The 17,307-nt window shown below is 29.9% G+C and overlaps 1 protein-coding gene across 2 annotated transcripts in view; it reads right to left on the minus strand.

The window, feature by feature from the left end:
- Positions 1-1,083: 1,083 nt before the first annotated feature.
- The window catches only part of LOC142322935 (thioredoxin reductase 1, cytoplasmic-like), a 42,836-nt gene continuing 26,612 nt past the window's right edge, over positions 1,084-17,307 (minus strand). The window contains exons 6-9 of one of the 2 annotated variants that reach the window (XM_075362025.1): positions 16,176-16,355; positions 14,431-14,619; positions 8,515-8,693; positions 1,084-1,301 (exon numbers count right to left, since the gene is read on the minus strand). In XM_075362025.1, coding sequence (XP_075218140.1) covers positions 1,172-1,301; positions 8,515-8,693; positions 14,431-14,619; positions 16,176-16,355 — 678 coding nt within the window. In that variant the 3' untranslated portion in view covers positions 1,084-1,171. The remainder of the gene's footprint in view (positions 1,302-8,514; positions 8,694-14,430; positions 14,620-16,175; positions 16,356-17,307) is intronic. The other variant, XM_075362026.1, reaches the window with a different exon arrangement.

The following is a 17,307-nucleotide window of genomic DNA, read 5'->3' on the forward strand; positions in this document are numbered from 1 at the left end:
AAATTACATTTACATTTACACATGCCTTTTTATTATTTCAATACCTACCAATATAAGGTTGGGTTGCGTTTTATATGGGACACTCTGTATAAAGTCATTAACCAAAACATGTACATTATACAAACCAAGGTCTCAACATATTTGAACAATATGAATTTCACAAACATATGAGATTTAACAAAAACATGTTTTTGAAAATGAAATATGATATGCTATTTGGCCAAATATTCATCATTCCTAACCAATCTATGACAACAGTACTCATTCGCAACATTATTCATAAAGAAAATTCATAGTAGATCTAACAAAATCATCTAAAAGCACACTTTCCATGATTTTAGAGAGAGTAAGTCATTTTTTAATTTGTTTATTGTTTGAAAATTCAAAAAAATTATGCAACAATTTTTAAACCGGGTTTTAACAACAGTAATGATTTGCAACATTATTCATGAAGGAAATTCATAATACATCTAACAAAATCTTCTAAAAGCACACTTTCCATGGGTTTAGAGAGAAAAAAAGAGTGAGCGAGAGGGGGGTGAGAGAGAAAGAGGGTGTTATTTTTAATTTATTTACTCTTAGAAAATTCAAAAAAATAATGGAACAATTTTAAATAGGTGAATAAGACAAGAATGGATAGAAGGTTGCAAGCCTAAAGCTATTGATTATAACTAAATTAATTAACTTGATATGTGTTTATCAGTGACGGTAAATTAAAAAAATAAATATTAACTTCTGAAATGAAAGATGAATCAATTTATAAATAAAATGTTTTCTTTAGCTCTTGCAACAATCTTCAATAGCTGATGCTTCTCATTTTGTCATCTTTTAATACTTTTTGGTTTTTAATTAGGGAAACATATTTAGAATCTGGTTAAAAGGTATGGCGCATTTGAATTGTGTCTATTCATTCAGTATATACATTTGTCAACCCCATTCTAAATACATGTAAGTGTGACTCAAAAAATTACCACTAATCTCAACTTATACTAGGGTGAAAACAACAGTACCAGTCAATGCAAATTTTCATAATACAAACTGAAAAACTTTTGAGGTAATATAAAAAAGAAAATTCTCTTTAATGTTTTAAATAATTTATTACATGTAGACTGTAGTAAACATTTTATTATCACAGATGACATAATTTCAAATTTCATTAATTTTTTGTCAGTTAACTGCAACATGATAGTTGTCTTGGTGATAAACCAGAACGTTTTGTTATTGATATTCTAGTAAATTCTTCTGCAATAGTTGGATGAATTCCTACTGAGTTCTGAAGCTGTCTTACAGTTAAACCATTCCTGAAAAAAGGACATTGGCTAAAATGTAAAAATAATAAAGTAAAATAATAAGATAAGATAGTAAATAATTACTATTGTTAGAGATATACTATTATTACAGATAAAGTACGTAATTACTCCAGTAAATATACATCTAAGCCCAAAAAAACAAGAGGGTGAATGGGACCTATACTTAAAATATCAATTTCTTTAAACTTTAATCTCAAGAATGAAAATTCAACTTTATCTAGTATTAATATATACATGAAAACATTTTTTGAAAAGATAGTTCCATTGGAACTTAAGAATTTAAAAGTTTTTAAAATTTTGATTCTTTTAACAATTATCTCTACAGTATAATTTTGATGATAAAAATATAATACAACCTTACCAACAGTTGGTCTGCAGTCTCTTTTCTAGTACTTTTGGTCATTCAACCATCCTCAGGAAAAGTTATTCTTCAGTTTATATCATTAAAATTAAATTATGTAAAAAGTAAATTTAAAATTACAACTGGTCGTCGTAGTATAAAGTTAGTAATGCCTGTTATGTAAGAAGGTCGCAGTTGTTACCAACTGCAATCTTCTTCACCTTTCTTCATTATTTAACAACTGCGACCTTCTTACATAAGAGACATGACTAACTTTATATTATGACGACCAGTTGTGATTTTAAATTTACTTGATACATAATTTAATTTTAATGATATAAATTGAAGAATAACTTTTCCTGAGGATGGTTGAATAACCGAAAGTACTAGAAAAGAGACTGTGGACGAATTGTTGGTAAAGTTGTACTTCATTTACTTATACATAAATAATATTATATAGCAACTGTGCCATGTTTAAAAAACTTAACTTAGATAAAAATATCATTTGGTCAAAGGGGTCAAATTGACCCATTTATTATTTTTTTTACTGAACATTTTGATATTTTTCACAATGTGGGTCAAATCTGCTTCCTATTGGTTAGGCCAAACCATTAAAAACACTGTTTTCAGTATTATTGATAACAATGACTATAATTATTATTTACATTTAATAATCTTGACAGTAGTATGAAAACCTTACATATGGGCACAGGTAATACATTAAAAACTGTGCTCGTATGTGCGGTTTCTTTTCATGTGCGCTTTTCACAACATTTTTTTTTTTAAATTGGTGCTTAAATAAAATGAAAATGAGTTTTTACCACTCGGTCAACAGTTTTAATCACTTTTAAATTAATTTTAAAAAAAATCGGGCATCATTACTTTCAGTGAAAGCGGGATTGTGCCAGCATAAAAACAATAACACATCATTATTAAAATTATTCTCATTATAATACGACTATGAATTTTTAACGAATTGACTATGCCAGTAAATTAGTATTTTGTTACAAAAATCTGTCCAACAAGTGTGATTTAATTACATTTTTTCACAATATAAATGGTGATATTGAATAATTGTATAAAAAATACACTTCTAATCCATTTACTATGCAGTTATGTGTGAATATAATAAAGATTTATTTACTTCATGTGGAAAAAATCTTTATAAATCAATCAAATTGGAAAAAATAAAACACTTGCTGGAAAATAAGTTGTCTATTGAAAGTGCTTTTAATGATTTAATTGAACAATATTTTGAAATGAAACACAAACTAAATAAAGAAATATCTGTTTCTGAATTGATGTTGCATATTCAAATACCAGACACAAAACGAACATTGGGTGGTTCTTTAATAAAACACTAGTGGAATGTTGATGAAAAACATTTTGTAGATATTTATCAATTTTTAATGGACATTAAAAATGTGGTATTTAACGCTACAAGATTACAAGTTGAAAAATATAAAGGAGACAGTATTAAATATTATTTAGTCGTGGTTGTAGAGTTGAAAAAATATGTGCGTGATGAATGCGATTTTTGTAAAGTTAACTTGCACAGCAGCACTCGATTTGCTTTAAATGTATGTGAAAATCCAACCGTTTTGAATGAACAATATTTACAAGCCTATGAAAAAATTAACGAATCTTTTGAAAGATTTATTCAAGTGGGAAGTGCTATGAAAGGCTATGAATAAAATATTAAGCTTGGATCTCTCAATATCAGAATTCGATCCACTATAGGGGGTAAAACTACATATTTACAAACACCAAAAGCTCTATTAAAAAAATACGCTACAATAAATGTACAAAATGTTGATGAAAAATGTTTTTTATGGTCAATTCTAGCACATTTATCTCCTAGCAAGAAAAACAAGTATCGTGTTTCAGTATATAAACAAATTGAAAATCGATTAAACATGAAAGGAATAGAATATCCTGTTTGTATTAAAGATATTGATAAATTTGAAGCGCAAAACCCAAATATTTGTGTAAATGTCTTGTGTTATGATATCGAAGATGACAAAGAATCGTTTAATCCTAATGATGTATATATAAACGTATGAATAATAATAAAAAAAATGTCGTTTGGTTATTGTTATTAATCGATGTTAAATTAATTCGCTCCCATTGTACTCTAATAAATATGACAAACGAATATAATGGTTTATCAAGGATGTTGAGTGGTAATAATAAATGTCGTAGAAAAGGTGAATATTGCCCCTATTGTTTGCATTGTTTTAAATCTTGGTCACTTGAAAGCGAAGCTAAAGAAAAGCTTGCAAAACATATTGAAGATTGTAAACAAGGAAAGGTTCAGAGAATTACAATGCCAAAGGAATGGATTGGTGTAGGAGAGAATCGTAGAAGAGAAAATGTAGTAGCGTTTAAAGACTATTCTTCAACATTACCCGGGCCGTTTGTTATATATGCAGATTTCGAATCGTTTATAATTCCAAACCATATTGCAAACCCCGAACCAGGTACTAGTAATACTACAAAAACACATACCCATAAACCATCTGGATATTGCTATGTAATTATCGACGAAAACCATCGTATTTCGAAGCGAAATTATACAGGGCCACTACAGATGATGACAAGGTACTTAAAAAGTTTCTCGTTGATTTATGTAATAAATGCGAATATTTCAAAAAGGAATTGTCAACTAATAAAGAGTGTATTATGAGTGAAACAGATCAAGAAAAATTTGAAAATGATACAAAATGTGTTATATTTGGAGCTAAGATTATTGTGAACCGTGTAAGACACCATTCACATACAAGTGGTAAATTTATTGGATCGGCCCATGAATATTGCAATTTAAATTGTAAACACGCAACATTTATTCCAGTTGTATTTCATAATTTACGCGTTACGATTCACATCATATTGTATTGGCGCTGAATGAATTGAAGGATAAATTTGAAATTTCTTTATTGCAAACAACAGTGAAAAACTTGTATCTACAACACTCAAGAATGAAATATCATACCGATTTATAGATTCGTACCAATTTCTATCTTATAGCTTAGATGAATTGGCAAAAAGTTTATTTATCATTGTCATTTATATAGTATGAATAAGAAAAGGTTTTTTACAACATATCAATTATTTAAAAGAAATATACAAATAAATTGCGAAGAAAAGAAAAAACAAATGGAGTTGTTTAATATGTTGATCTCTCGAAAAGGTGTTCATCCCTATATATATATATATATTACATTGGCATCTGTTTTCAATGAAAGATAATTACCACTCATCGAAGCGTTTTATGATGATTTAAAGAGAGAAAACATCTCTGAATATGATTATAGATATGCGCAAAACGTTTGGAATAGTTTTAAAATTAAGACGCTTGGTCAATACCATGATTTCTATATGAAATTGGACGTTATGCTGTTGGCTGATGTATTTGAAAATTTTCGGAATAAAATGATCGCACAAACAATTTGGATCCCTGTCATTATATATCGGCTCCACATTTATCATGGTTTGCAGCACTCAAGGCGACAAAAGTAAAATTGGAACTTGTTACACACCCCGATATGTATTTGTTTTTTGAAAAAGGCATTCGTGGAGGGGTATCGATGATTCCCAACCGTTATACACTGGAAAACGATCCCAATATAAACAACTATGATGAAAATAAACCAACGAAATTTATTAAATATTACGATGTCCGATCTCTTTATGGAAAATGTATGAATACATTTGAAAATAGAATATGTCCCTTTTTATAAATGTGAGACTACTTTTGAAAAATATTATGAATTTGATGATGTAGACTCATTTAAAAAAGAATTTCCCATTGATTTGTCAAAAGTTAATTTTTACAAGCCTTCTTTTTTTAGAATAACTTTAAATTGGTATTAATTTTTAATTTAAATTTTTCATTAGAGAGATATGATGGAAATACAACAGAAAACAAAATTCCCCATTGTAAATGTATTGGGTGGATGTACATTTAAAAACAAAAGTAAACATGGTTCTCTATTCCCAAACACCATTAGATGTATTGAATGTGGTCCATCTAATTGTGGTAAAACAAATGTAATTTTTAATCTTTTAGTTCAAGAAAACGGTGTACGTTTTCAAAACTTGTACATTTTCTCGAAGTCGCTTCAACCTCTCTATAGAATGTTGTCAAATTTAATCATAATGAATCCTGAAATGGGCTATTATGAATATACCGAAAACGATGAAGTCCCTCCGCCAGAGGCGACTGAACCACATTCAATAATGATTTTTGACGATTTAATAAAAGAGAAACAAAATAATATCGGTGCTTATTTTGCATGGGGCCGTCATAATAAAATTGATTGTTATGGAATTGGTTAGGTACCAAAATACCAAAACAACTCGTACATGACAATTGCAATTTTTTAATTTTATTCAAACAAGACAATTTAAATTTAAAACACATTTACGATGATCATGTAAACGTCGACATGTCTTTTGATGATTTTAAAGCAATGTGCGATCAAGTTTGGAATACAAACCAATATAATTTTCTAGCCATCGACAAAGAAAAGGGTAAAAATAAAGGTCGATATTGAAACAACATCTATAAATTCATCATTATTGAACGTAACGTATAACATAACGTTTAAAGTTAATAAAATATTGTTTTTAAGTTTCTTTTTTTTCTTTATAGAGCAATGAAAAAGGAGAAACAAATGATTGAAATTGACAAGCTTAATAAAAATTTTAAACGTAAACATGCAGCCTTTATGATGGGTTTGGCTGAAGAAGAAGTTTCAAACCAATAATAGATCCTATAAATGAAATTAAAGAAAAAGTAAATAGACCCAGAACACCTCCACATACTGGAGAAATTGATGTAGAAAGAGTAGGCCATGAATTGGGTGATAGATTGTCGGTTCATTTAGAAAGACACCAAGACAGATGTAAACAGAGTTTATTGGAACAAGATTCAGAAGAAGAAGAAGAAGATGTAGCCTATTCTCCATTATTATCCGAACAAACAACATTGCCACTATATTCTGATCAATCTCAACAACAACCTAGAATATATACAAAATATGCACCTATATTAGAAGAGAGTGACACTGAAATAAGTAAACCATACTTGGAAACGTTAAAAACTGGTGCAAAAACATTTCTAGACCGTGTATATGGTGTAAAGTATGACAAAAATACAAATACTTATACTTTAGCCGACATTAAAATTGAATTTAAAGACGATAAAATTCATTTGAAGGATTTAATTTATTCAGCCACACCAGGTCTTTTAGAGTTGTTGGTTTATAAAACTCAACAATAAAACTGGAAACTTATGCCATAAGTTTCCACACCTGTCAGAAGCCAAAGTGGAAGAAGCCGTTTTCACGGGTCTACATATTCGTAAACTTTTTGAAGATGAAGTCTTTTAAACCTAAATGGAGGACATTGAAAAAGAAGCATGGAAAGCATTTAAAGAAGTTATAAAGAAATTTCTTGGGGGCAATAAGGAACCAAATTTTAAGTGTATAGTGGAAAACATACTAATGAAATTCCAAGACTTGGGTTGTTCGATTAGCTTGAATTGCATTTTCTGCATTCTCATAACTGATTACTTCTTTGAGAATCTTGGTGCTGTAAGTGAAGAAGAGGGTGAAAGTTTCACCAATATATAAAGGAAATGGAACTCAGATATCAGGGAATTTGGAATAAAAACATGTTGCAGACTACTGTTGATGCATCCACAGAGACGATCTGCAAGCTGACTACAGCAGAAAATGTGGTCTGAGAAGCATTGAAAAGAAATGAAAAAGGCAGTACAAGTCTTCATAGAGGTAAGACAATGTAAAAAATCCTTTCTTCAAGTCCTATTATTTTTTTATAAATAAAAGTTTTCCATGAGGAATACATATACAATATGCCTTTTTTCCATTCTATTTTTTTAGTATTGTGAAAAATTCCTACATGATAGAAAAAATGGTGGCCATATTTTAAATCAGTGCACAAAATAACATAAAAACCAGTTGTCAGATTATGAACAACTTTCAAATTCCTTAATTTTGTTGACCTGTGTTATTGAACATTTAATAAATTAATTAATGATGAAAAAAATATTGTTATTTCAAAAGGAAATAAATAATACTTAACAATTTAATTTTATTATATTATTTTTATTTTAAAATTTTGTTGAACTTAAGATACGGCAGTGGGAAAGTTTAGAAATCCTTTGTCAGCTTTTTTTGTATCTAATTGTTTAATGATATATTACTGATGTAGTATTTTTCATCTGTTTCTCTAATTCAAAAATCTGACTATATGATTATTGATATCTTCATCAAATGAGCACTCCTGCAATGGCTTTTTTTGTATAAAAAAAGAATATGGTGCAGTAATGGAGAAACTGGGTATATAACTAAAACTTAATGATAAATAAAACTGTCACAGTAAGTGAGTCAGAAGGGCAGATTTCCTTGAAAACATACCCAAAAACCCAGTTTTTTCCTCTAATTCTGGTTTTTGTGAACTGATTCGCTTGAAAATTGATAGGGTTCTATTTCTACTATTTACATCATCATACAAAGTTTCATCAAAATTGGTTAAAAATTTTACCCAGTAGAATAAAAAAAAGCCAAAAATGTTCCCAAAAATTCCTTTTTTTGGCTCTAACTCCGATTCCTGTGAACAAATTTGCTTAAAAATCAATAGGGTTTCATTTCCAATAGCTTTACATCATCCCACTAAGTTTCATCAAAGTCGATTTAGATTTGCATCCAGGAGAGCAGATGAAAAAATCGTATACATTGATACATATGTATGTAAACATAGTGATGTTTATTGTGCCCATGGAGCATGATAGTGATTTCCAAATTCTTTGGAAATCTGCTAAAAAAAGAATAAACTTACTTGACAGCAACAGCAAAACCTTGTATAACATCACCAGCATGCGGACCTGTAAAATGAACTCCAATTATCTTATCGCTCCTTTTTAGGCTGATCACTTTTATATAACAGAGTGAATTATCACCACCTCCATCAGCCCTTGGCATTTCCCATTCTAAAGGATAATAATAACCATGGTAAACCTGTATAAATAGAAATAAAAATGTACTAAGAAACATACTTGTGAAAATATATCAATTGGATATCAATAAAAAAAATTAAGGATTTTTTTCTGTCAGAGAAACATAATTTAAAATGCTCTTGCATACTGTCAGTGCTATTCATTGAGAGAACTTTTGCATGAGTGTATTTTCAAATAATCAAAAGATTTTTAATAAGAATTTTAATATTATTTATTTAATACAGCATTAAACATTTCATTTAAATTATATTTAAAATATAAGGATATCTATATTTCGAGGTTAAGGACATGTATATGCAACTATGGGAGGACCTTTATAAAACAATCTGGATTTAGGAAGAGAGAAGCACAAGCTAAAAAGAGGAACTGTGAGAGGTAAGTAGAAAAAGGTAAAGGAATAAGTGTATGTTTTATAGATATGGAAAAAGCATTCGATCACATCAAAAGGGATAAACTAATGAAATTATTAATACATCAAAGGATTAGAATATCAGTTTAAAAATTATACTTGAATCAGAATACAGAACAGAAAATAGGGGATGTACAAGCTAAATGATTTGACCTAGAAGAAGGAGAAAAGCAATGGTGCTGCTTATCTGTAACCTTATTTAACAAGAGTATTGCAGATTTGAAAATAAAATGCTCTTCAAGGATGAAATATTAAGACAAACGAATTTAAAATAGTTTAGAATAGGAACGTTAATAATTGGTTAAGACATAGGATGAGAGGAGAAGGATCCATTAAAACAGTGCTAGTATGATAAACAGAAGTGCAAAACAGAGAAGGGGTCAAAAGGATATCTAAAAGGAAGCAGAAGTAATCAAGAACTTAAAAGTTTACCCAGAAACAGAAAAGAATGGAAATGGACATATTGCAAGGAAAATAACCTCAAAGCAGATAATCTGTGATGATGATGGTGGATATCCTTAAAAAAACTTTCTTTTTTTTATTGTAAATAATTTTGTTGTTTTCTCCAACCAGTTTTCCAGGTACTGCCAGATCTGGGTGTTTGTGTTTGTATAGGCAAATGCAATTATCACTACTGGCTTGCCAGGCCTAATGTAGCTGCAGATGTAATGCAATACTAAGTGTAAATGTATTGGTAAACATGTAGTCTGGCACAGACTCAGTTCAACCACCGCAGAGATGAGTGGTTAATTGAGACCCATCCACCAAAGGATACCACAGTAAGGTATCCACAGTCTAGCATTCAAATTTGTATAAAAGCAACTGTCTTTACAAGTACTCAAACTTAAGAACTGTCAACTAAAAAGACTAGCTGATTTTGAGATGATGAGTTTAATCACTACACTAACCCAGCAGGTTTTTGTAAATTATTATTATTATTAATAATACAGAATTACAAATGTTTTGTAATAATTTTGAATAGAGCCTCAGAAAGTGAACATTATAATTTGAAAGTAATTTATAAAATGTAAATGCAAATTGTAATGGAATCTCCATGGTAGAGTGGTATTGTCTCAGTCTTTCATCCAGGAGACTTGGGTTCGAATCCCAGTCAGGCAAGGCATTATCGATACGTTATTAAATGTTCATTTCATATTTCCACAGCAGAAGCTTTGAACTTATATGGTGAATTAATCATTAAAAAAATTAATAAAATAAGGGTTGAAAAAGAATATTGGATAAGTTAAAATATCTACATCACATGAGGTGCAGTAGTAATTTAACTGGAACAAACTTGCTGCCTAATTTTTAAAGGTTAATTTTTACAGGTTCACTCTACTGTCTATTAGCAAAACAGCTCAATTACCCTTCACACCAACAGTAATTATTCATTATTTATAGTTTTTTATGCTATTGGTTGTATTTGTATTTTAAATGTTTTTATTTAATTCCCACTGTGTCTTCTAAGACCAAAATTGCAACTAATTTTTCATCCACTTCTCTTTATCTAATTAACTTGAATGCATGTTAACTTGAAGGAATGTTTATTCCTGGTTACAATATAATAATCAGTTTTTACTTACATCAGTAATTAATAATAAATTATAATAAAATAAATTTTACTAAAAAAACGTTTTTTATTTTTAACTTTTAAATATGTACAAAAAAATAAAACAAAATACTTTTTCAGTCATAACAATAATTTTAGTTTTATATGACTAAAAATTTAACTATGGAGATCATTGTTATAAATAGTTTTAAAAATTCAATGAGTGTAATTCACCTAACAAATAATCACAAAAAAAAGGTGTTTGATATGCTTATCCTTACTAAAATTATAAATGTGAATGTGAGTTTGTTTGTCACGCAGCTGCTACTCAACCGATCATCATGAAACTTCGTACACATATTCTCAAAGGTATTGCGAAGGACATAGGACACTTTTTAATTAAAAAAAACAATATTTTTTCGGGAGGGTAAAAAATTTTATATTGGTAGGTATGATGTCCGACAAAAATCTGACCAAATTCAACGCCATCTGGCGTTCCAGTAAGTAAATGAAATAAAGTGCCAATCCAACACTGTAATACCGACGGTCAAGTCTCTATTTAATTTAGTATAGTGCTTCTGCTGTTTCGAATCCTTCTATATTTATTGTTATTCTTCTGAACCTTCTAAGCAATACTAAACTTTTCCAGTTTTTGAGGTTAGGTGCCTGTTTATTGTTTTACTTCTAATGCTATTTTCATTTTTTACTCTGTTTTATTTTTCTAAAATGCCTCGGAAGCTCAAATCTAACATGTACAGGGATTCATCAGGGGCCCGGGCGGCAAAAATTGCTCGAACTCAAGAATCATCCGCTCACGCAGAACTAAGACGACAACAAGCGAGGTGATAATGTGCTTTGAGGGCTGGTGAAACAACTTCTCAGAGACAAGAAAGGTTAGATGATCAAGCTGAATGCCAAGCTACCTTAAGAGCAGCTGAAACACAAATTCGTTTAGAAAGACAAGCTGAACAGCAGGCAGCTATAAGTGCGAGAGAAACTCCAGAACAATCGCAGGCGAGAAGAATCGTTCATGCAGAAATTCAAATCGCGCACCGTCGAAATTTCATGCGTAACAATTGGTCTGTATTTAATAATTCTGGATTTCAATATGATCCTTCACTTGAATACCATATGCATTCTTTAATTGGTATTGGCTCAATGAATAGTAAATGTCAGCATTGCGATGCTTTGAAATGGAAAGATGAAACTGCTGGAATGTGCTGGTCCAGTGGTAAAGTTTCGTTTCCTTTACTTGGTGAACCAGAGGAGCCTTTGAAAACTCTATATTTAAGTGTTACAGATGAGTCGAAGCAATTTTTAAGTAAAATCAGAAAGCATAATTCTTGCTTCCAAATGACATCCTTTGGAGTAGATAAAGTGATAAGAATGCCCGGATTTTCATCAACTTTTACTGTACAAGGACAGATATATAATCAAATTGGATCAGTTTTTCCAGCAGATAATGAACAGCATAAATTTTTGCAGGTGTATTTTATGGGTGATGAAAAAAATGAAGTAAACTGTCATTGTCAGTATATTGAAGGAGTCGAAAGAGATACAGTATTGCAAATTCAACAAATGTTACACAGCCACAATTTGTTGGTAAATACCTTTAAAAGTACAATAGAAAACTGGCCTCCAGATAATTACATAGTGGTCATTCATGCTCATCGGACTCCACATGGCGAACTTGAGAGGCGTTATAATGCGCCGATGATCAATGAAATTGCTGTTTTGGTTACTGATGACCCATGCTCTCCACGAGACATAATGTTACGAGCACATGATAATACGCTGAAATGCGTAGCCGATACTCATAAATTTTATGATGCTTTACAGTACCCGTTAATTTTCAGTAAAGGTGAGCCAGGATGCCATTTCAATATTCCAGTCATTAATCCAACAACAAGACAGCCAGTTCCCAATAAAAAGTTTCCTGCATGGATTTTTATGCGTATCACATGATGCTTCGAGAGCACGACTTCAATCTCCTTTCGCGGTCAAGGCAACTCTTTCATCAATTCTTGGTAGATACGTATATTAAAGTAGATAACGAACGCCTTCGTTACATTTCTATAAACCAGACGAAATTACGAGCTGAAAATTACATTCATCTACAAGATTAGCGCAGATGGTAATATTAGACCTAACGACATAGGCAAGATGGATATTCTGCCTTCTACTTTTGTGAACAGTCCCCGTTATCTGCATAAATACACTCAAGACGCTTTCGCTTATGTACAAACTTACGGCAAGCCTGACCTGTTTGTAACTTTTACCTGTAATCTTTCGTGGCAGGATGTAACTAAAGAGCTAATGCCCGGGCAAAAAGCCTCTGATCGACATGACATAGTTGCTCGCGTATTTCGTTTAAAGGTTCACCGCGAGCGAAGCCGCGGGTAAAAGCTAGTAAACTTGTAATTGTATAAAAAGACTATCAAAGCCCTTCTCACTGTAATAATTAGTGACAACCCAAAACTCTTTTTCTATTATTCAGTGCGTTTTAGATAAAAATATTCTAAAAAAAATATTACATGTAGTTTTATGTTTTTAGTACTTAAAACAAAAAAATAATATTACATTTTTTATATATTCATCTGAACCCCGTCTGCCAAGTGACGACCCTGTTTGCCACACCACACCTCCCTTTCTTGACCTGATGGGCTTTACCAGAGGTCGTCTTTTAATGATTGATTAAACCTGATAACACATCACAGACATGAGTTTGACCTCTGTCAAGAAGCCAGTGATGCAAATGCCTCGGCAGACACTTTCTTCCTCCAACCATGACCACCTATCATAGCTTACAGTCCTCAACTATCAAATTAACCAATTTCCAAAACTATTAACTTTTTAAATAACTAATTGAACCAAATTTAGTAGTAGAGTGTGCCTGATTGAAAAAAAAAACAGCCAGTAGCAACATCAATTGATATCGGTGTGATAAAAACAGTACCAGTCATTAAAAGAGCTCCAAATAGTATCTAGAAGGAATATGTCAAGTTTTAACAATTTTATATTTAATCAATTTTGTTTGGTTTGTTGTTTAAAAAGTTGATATTCATATATATATATATATATATATATAAATGAATATTTGTTTGTTTGTCCCGTATGTGTTCTATACCATTCATCAGATTGCAATGAAACTTTGGTGAGTTGTACTATGCCCACAAAGGTTTCTGAATTAGTTTGGAACCGCTAGGTGGTGCTGGGGTCGAGATATTTTGAAAAATTGTATTTATGGTTCGATTTGGCACATATTCAGAATATGTGTTACTAACATGGAAAGAAATATCTCTGCAAAAATAGAAAAAGGGAGAACTGGAAAAAGCGAAAAAAGGAAAAAATGGGGATAGGAGGAAAAGGAGAAAAAGAAAAAAGGGAAAAAGGACACAGGGAGAAATGAAAAGGAGAAATAATGAAAAAGGAAAGGGGAAAGGGGAAATAGTGAAAAGGGGGGAAAGGGATAAGGGAAAAGTGGAAAAAAGGATAAAGTGAAAGGTTAAATTTTGTGAATATCTGTAATGCTCAGTTTTTAATGTTTCATCAAACTTTCAATTATGTTCATTTAATATATACTCAAATATGTTCATTTTATATATATATATATATATATATATATATATATATATATATGTATACTCAAATCTAGCAATAGTGAAGCATTGCCGGGTTTGCTAGTTTTAAATAATTTTCATTGCCAACTGTGATGGACAAATACATATCTAATATACATTTTATGTACATATGAAAAATAATAATTACATAAAAGCCAACCTCAACAAATTCCTCGCCATATTTTTCAATAGCATTGTCTTCACTATAACCTACACAACCATACTCTAATGGTGTAAATACTGTTGTTGGTATAAAATAATAATCCATTCGTACTGGAAGATTCCCAAACAACCTTTTTGCAAGGAGATTACCAGCCTGCACAGCAACTGAAGTTAATTCAGGCTTCCCCTATAAATAAAATGTTATTGAAAGTTTGAATTTTGATACCTTTATGTACTACATTTAAAAATTTAAAACAATTTTAACATTAACTACAATAACATTAAGGAGAAATTTAAAATAAACTTTAGTCTAAACCAACGTTCTTCTAAATTAAACTTCTCAGAATATCTGTATAAGCTTGATTTATGATTCGCAGTTTCTGAGAGCCCTGATTTAAAATGAAAGTTAGCTCAGATGTTTTATCTTAGAAGTTATTATAATTTTTATCATAAATTTAAAATGCACTGTTGTTAAGAAAAAAATAATATTAAATTGTTATTTATATAACACTTAAAAGTTTTCTATGCAAGGGATCTTTAATTGAAATAATTAACATTGCTAATAAAACATTCAATCTTCTTCTTTCTTGGCACTGCAGTCTGTAGTAAGTACTGCACTGCATCATACCTGCATTCCAAGCCTCTTGATCCTCAGAAGGATATTTGAGGATATTCAGTAGATATCAGAAGAAGATATTCAAAATTGAAAAAGTTACTGTACATATTCAGAAGGTTATCTGAATGCTCATTGAAAGAAAATTCTGGTTAACTTCATCTAACATCTACATCTGGAATGTCCCTTTCTTCCTCTGTTAAACAACTTCTCTTTTATTATTGTTTTTGGCATATATGTTTTATTCATTCTTGTAACATGTACCAACTGCTGAAGTCTCTATGCTTTTATAAATTTTCCAATATCTCCTTTTATACTTGAATTGATTCTTTTGTATGTGGCAGCCATTCTTTCCAAATAAAAAATTAATTAATAAACAATAAAAAAACCTAACAATGTTCCTAACATTTGTATAAAGCTTAAAATTTAAACATAATAAATAAATCATAAATTTCAACAATTTTTAGCCTTTTGATTTTATTTTTTACCTTTTAATTGCTCATTTTGCTTTTAAAAAGAAAGAAAATATTCTACTTGCATTCAGATTAAGTAATATCTGGTTGTATAGGAACAACAACATTATAATCTATAAAACATTATGTATCATTGTCTGACACTGAGTAAGCAAAAAGTATGTTTTTAAAACTGAATGTACAATTGTATGTATTATTATACTTAAAAAATTGTTTACAATAGTAAATCAGAGAATGACTAATGTATAAATTCACCTTATACTTTAAAACAAACCACAATGATGTATTCTACAATATTTCATCACAGATATGTTAATCCTTAATCTTATGTTGATTAAAATACCATTTCATTAGTAAATAATCATAGATTAATTTTTTTTAACTAGTAGAAGTTACACAAATTTACACCAATTTCACCATGTTAATGTATTAAATTATTGTACAATATAATTAAAAATATCCCAAATTGAAAATTCTCTATATGTTGTTCAAAATTTAAAAATATTGATAATGTTGGTGAGTACTAATTGTATAATAAATTATTGTTAAACACTAATAACTTAACTTGAAAATTACTGCTTATAATAAAATATAATTATTATATCATTTATAATAATAATAATTACAATTTTAATTATCCAATTGCACAATACTCACTGATATAACATCTCCCGCTGCAAATATATTTTGTACAGAAGTCTTTTCGTTTGCAGTATATATTTTACCTGTAGTGTTATCATAATTAACACCTGCTTTTCTTAAATTTAAATTATCTATGAATGGTAGACGGCCAGTAGCACAAAGTATAGTATTAAAGAAGTCTCTATATTCCCTTCCCTGAAAAATTGTAATTTTGTTTTAAAAACTATGTCAGTTTTAGCTATTTTTAAGTAAAACAACTTTATATTTTACAAAGAAATTTTATGACATGAAAAGGATAAGGATATCCAAATAGCAAAAATATTATCATACTCTACCTGAATTACCTGTTCTTTGCACGAATGTATAAGAATCCCCACTTTTTTTTAATATTTTTGTTATCTCTTTCCTTTTGAGTTCAAGGAAAAATGTTATTAGTCAATAAGTATGAAGTTTTTATGATAAGGTTGTTAAAACACAATTTATGAAAAAAAGTATGAATTTTTAGATTTTTCTCTACACTATTGTTAAATATTTCCAGTATTTCTGGAATATAAATTGGAAATATGGACTAGTTTTTTTTGGTTTTATCCTCTTAAGGATAGCTTAAAATGAAATCCCAGAATCAATTTTCAGTGAATATTGTAATAAGAAATTGCATACAATATTTACTTTCTTTTCAATGTTTTAAAAGGCTTTAAAGGTTTTTAAAGAACCCATATATACTCTGTTTCATTCATTCTACACTGATTAATCATTCAAAAAAGCACATAATTAGTGCCTTTTTTGCTCATCACCTATTCCTTCCCTTCCTTTTTACATGTTATCCTTATATTATTTATCTTTTCTTTATCTCATTTGAGTTCAGGACACCTTCGAGTGGATTTTATGAAGTTATATAAACTTGATAATGTTCGTTCTTCATAGAGATGGTATTAAGGAAAATTCCTAACCATAAAGTATTACTCAGAGTATTATTGGAGTAATATTTAATGCTGGTCTACAGTAGCATCTTAGCCAAAATAGCAATGGGAAACCACTATGCTCCTCATTTTATCTATTGCATTTTCAAAAGAGATTGGTTCATATGTTAGGTCACCTATAACCATTACTACTAGAGCATCTAATAATATTATTTACAGTATTTTTA

Source organism: Lycorma delicatula, chromosome 4 (genome assembly GCF_047948215.1).
Source record: "Lycorma delicatula isolate Av1 chromosome 4, ASM4794821v1, whole genome shotgun sequence".
Taxonomy (NCBI): domain Eukaryota; kingdom Metazoa; phylum Arthropoda; class Insecta; order Hemiptera; family Fulgoridae; genus Lycorma; species Lycorma delicatula.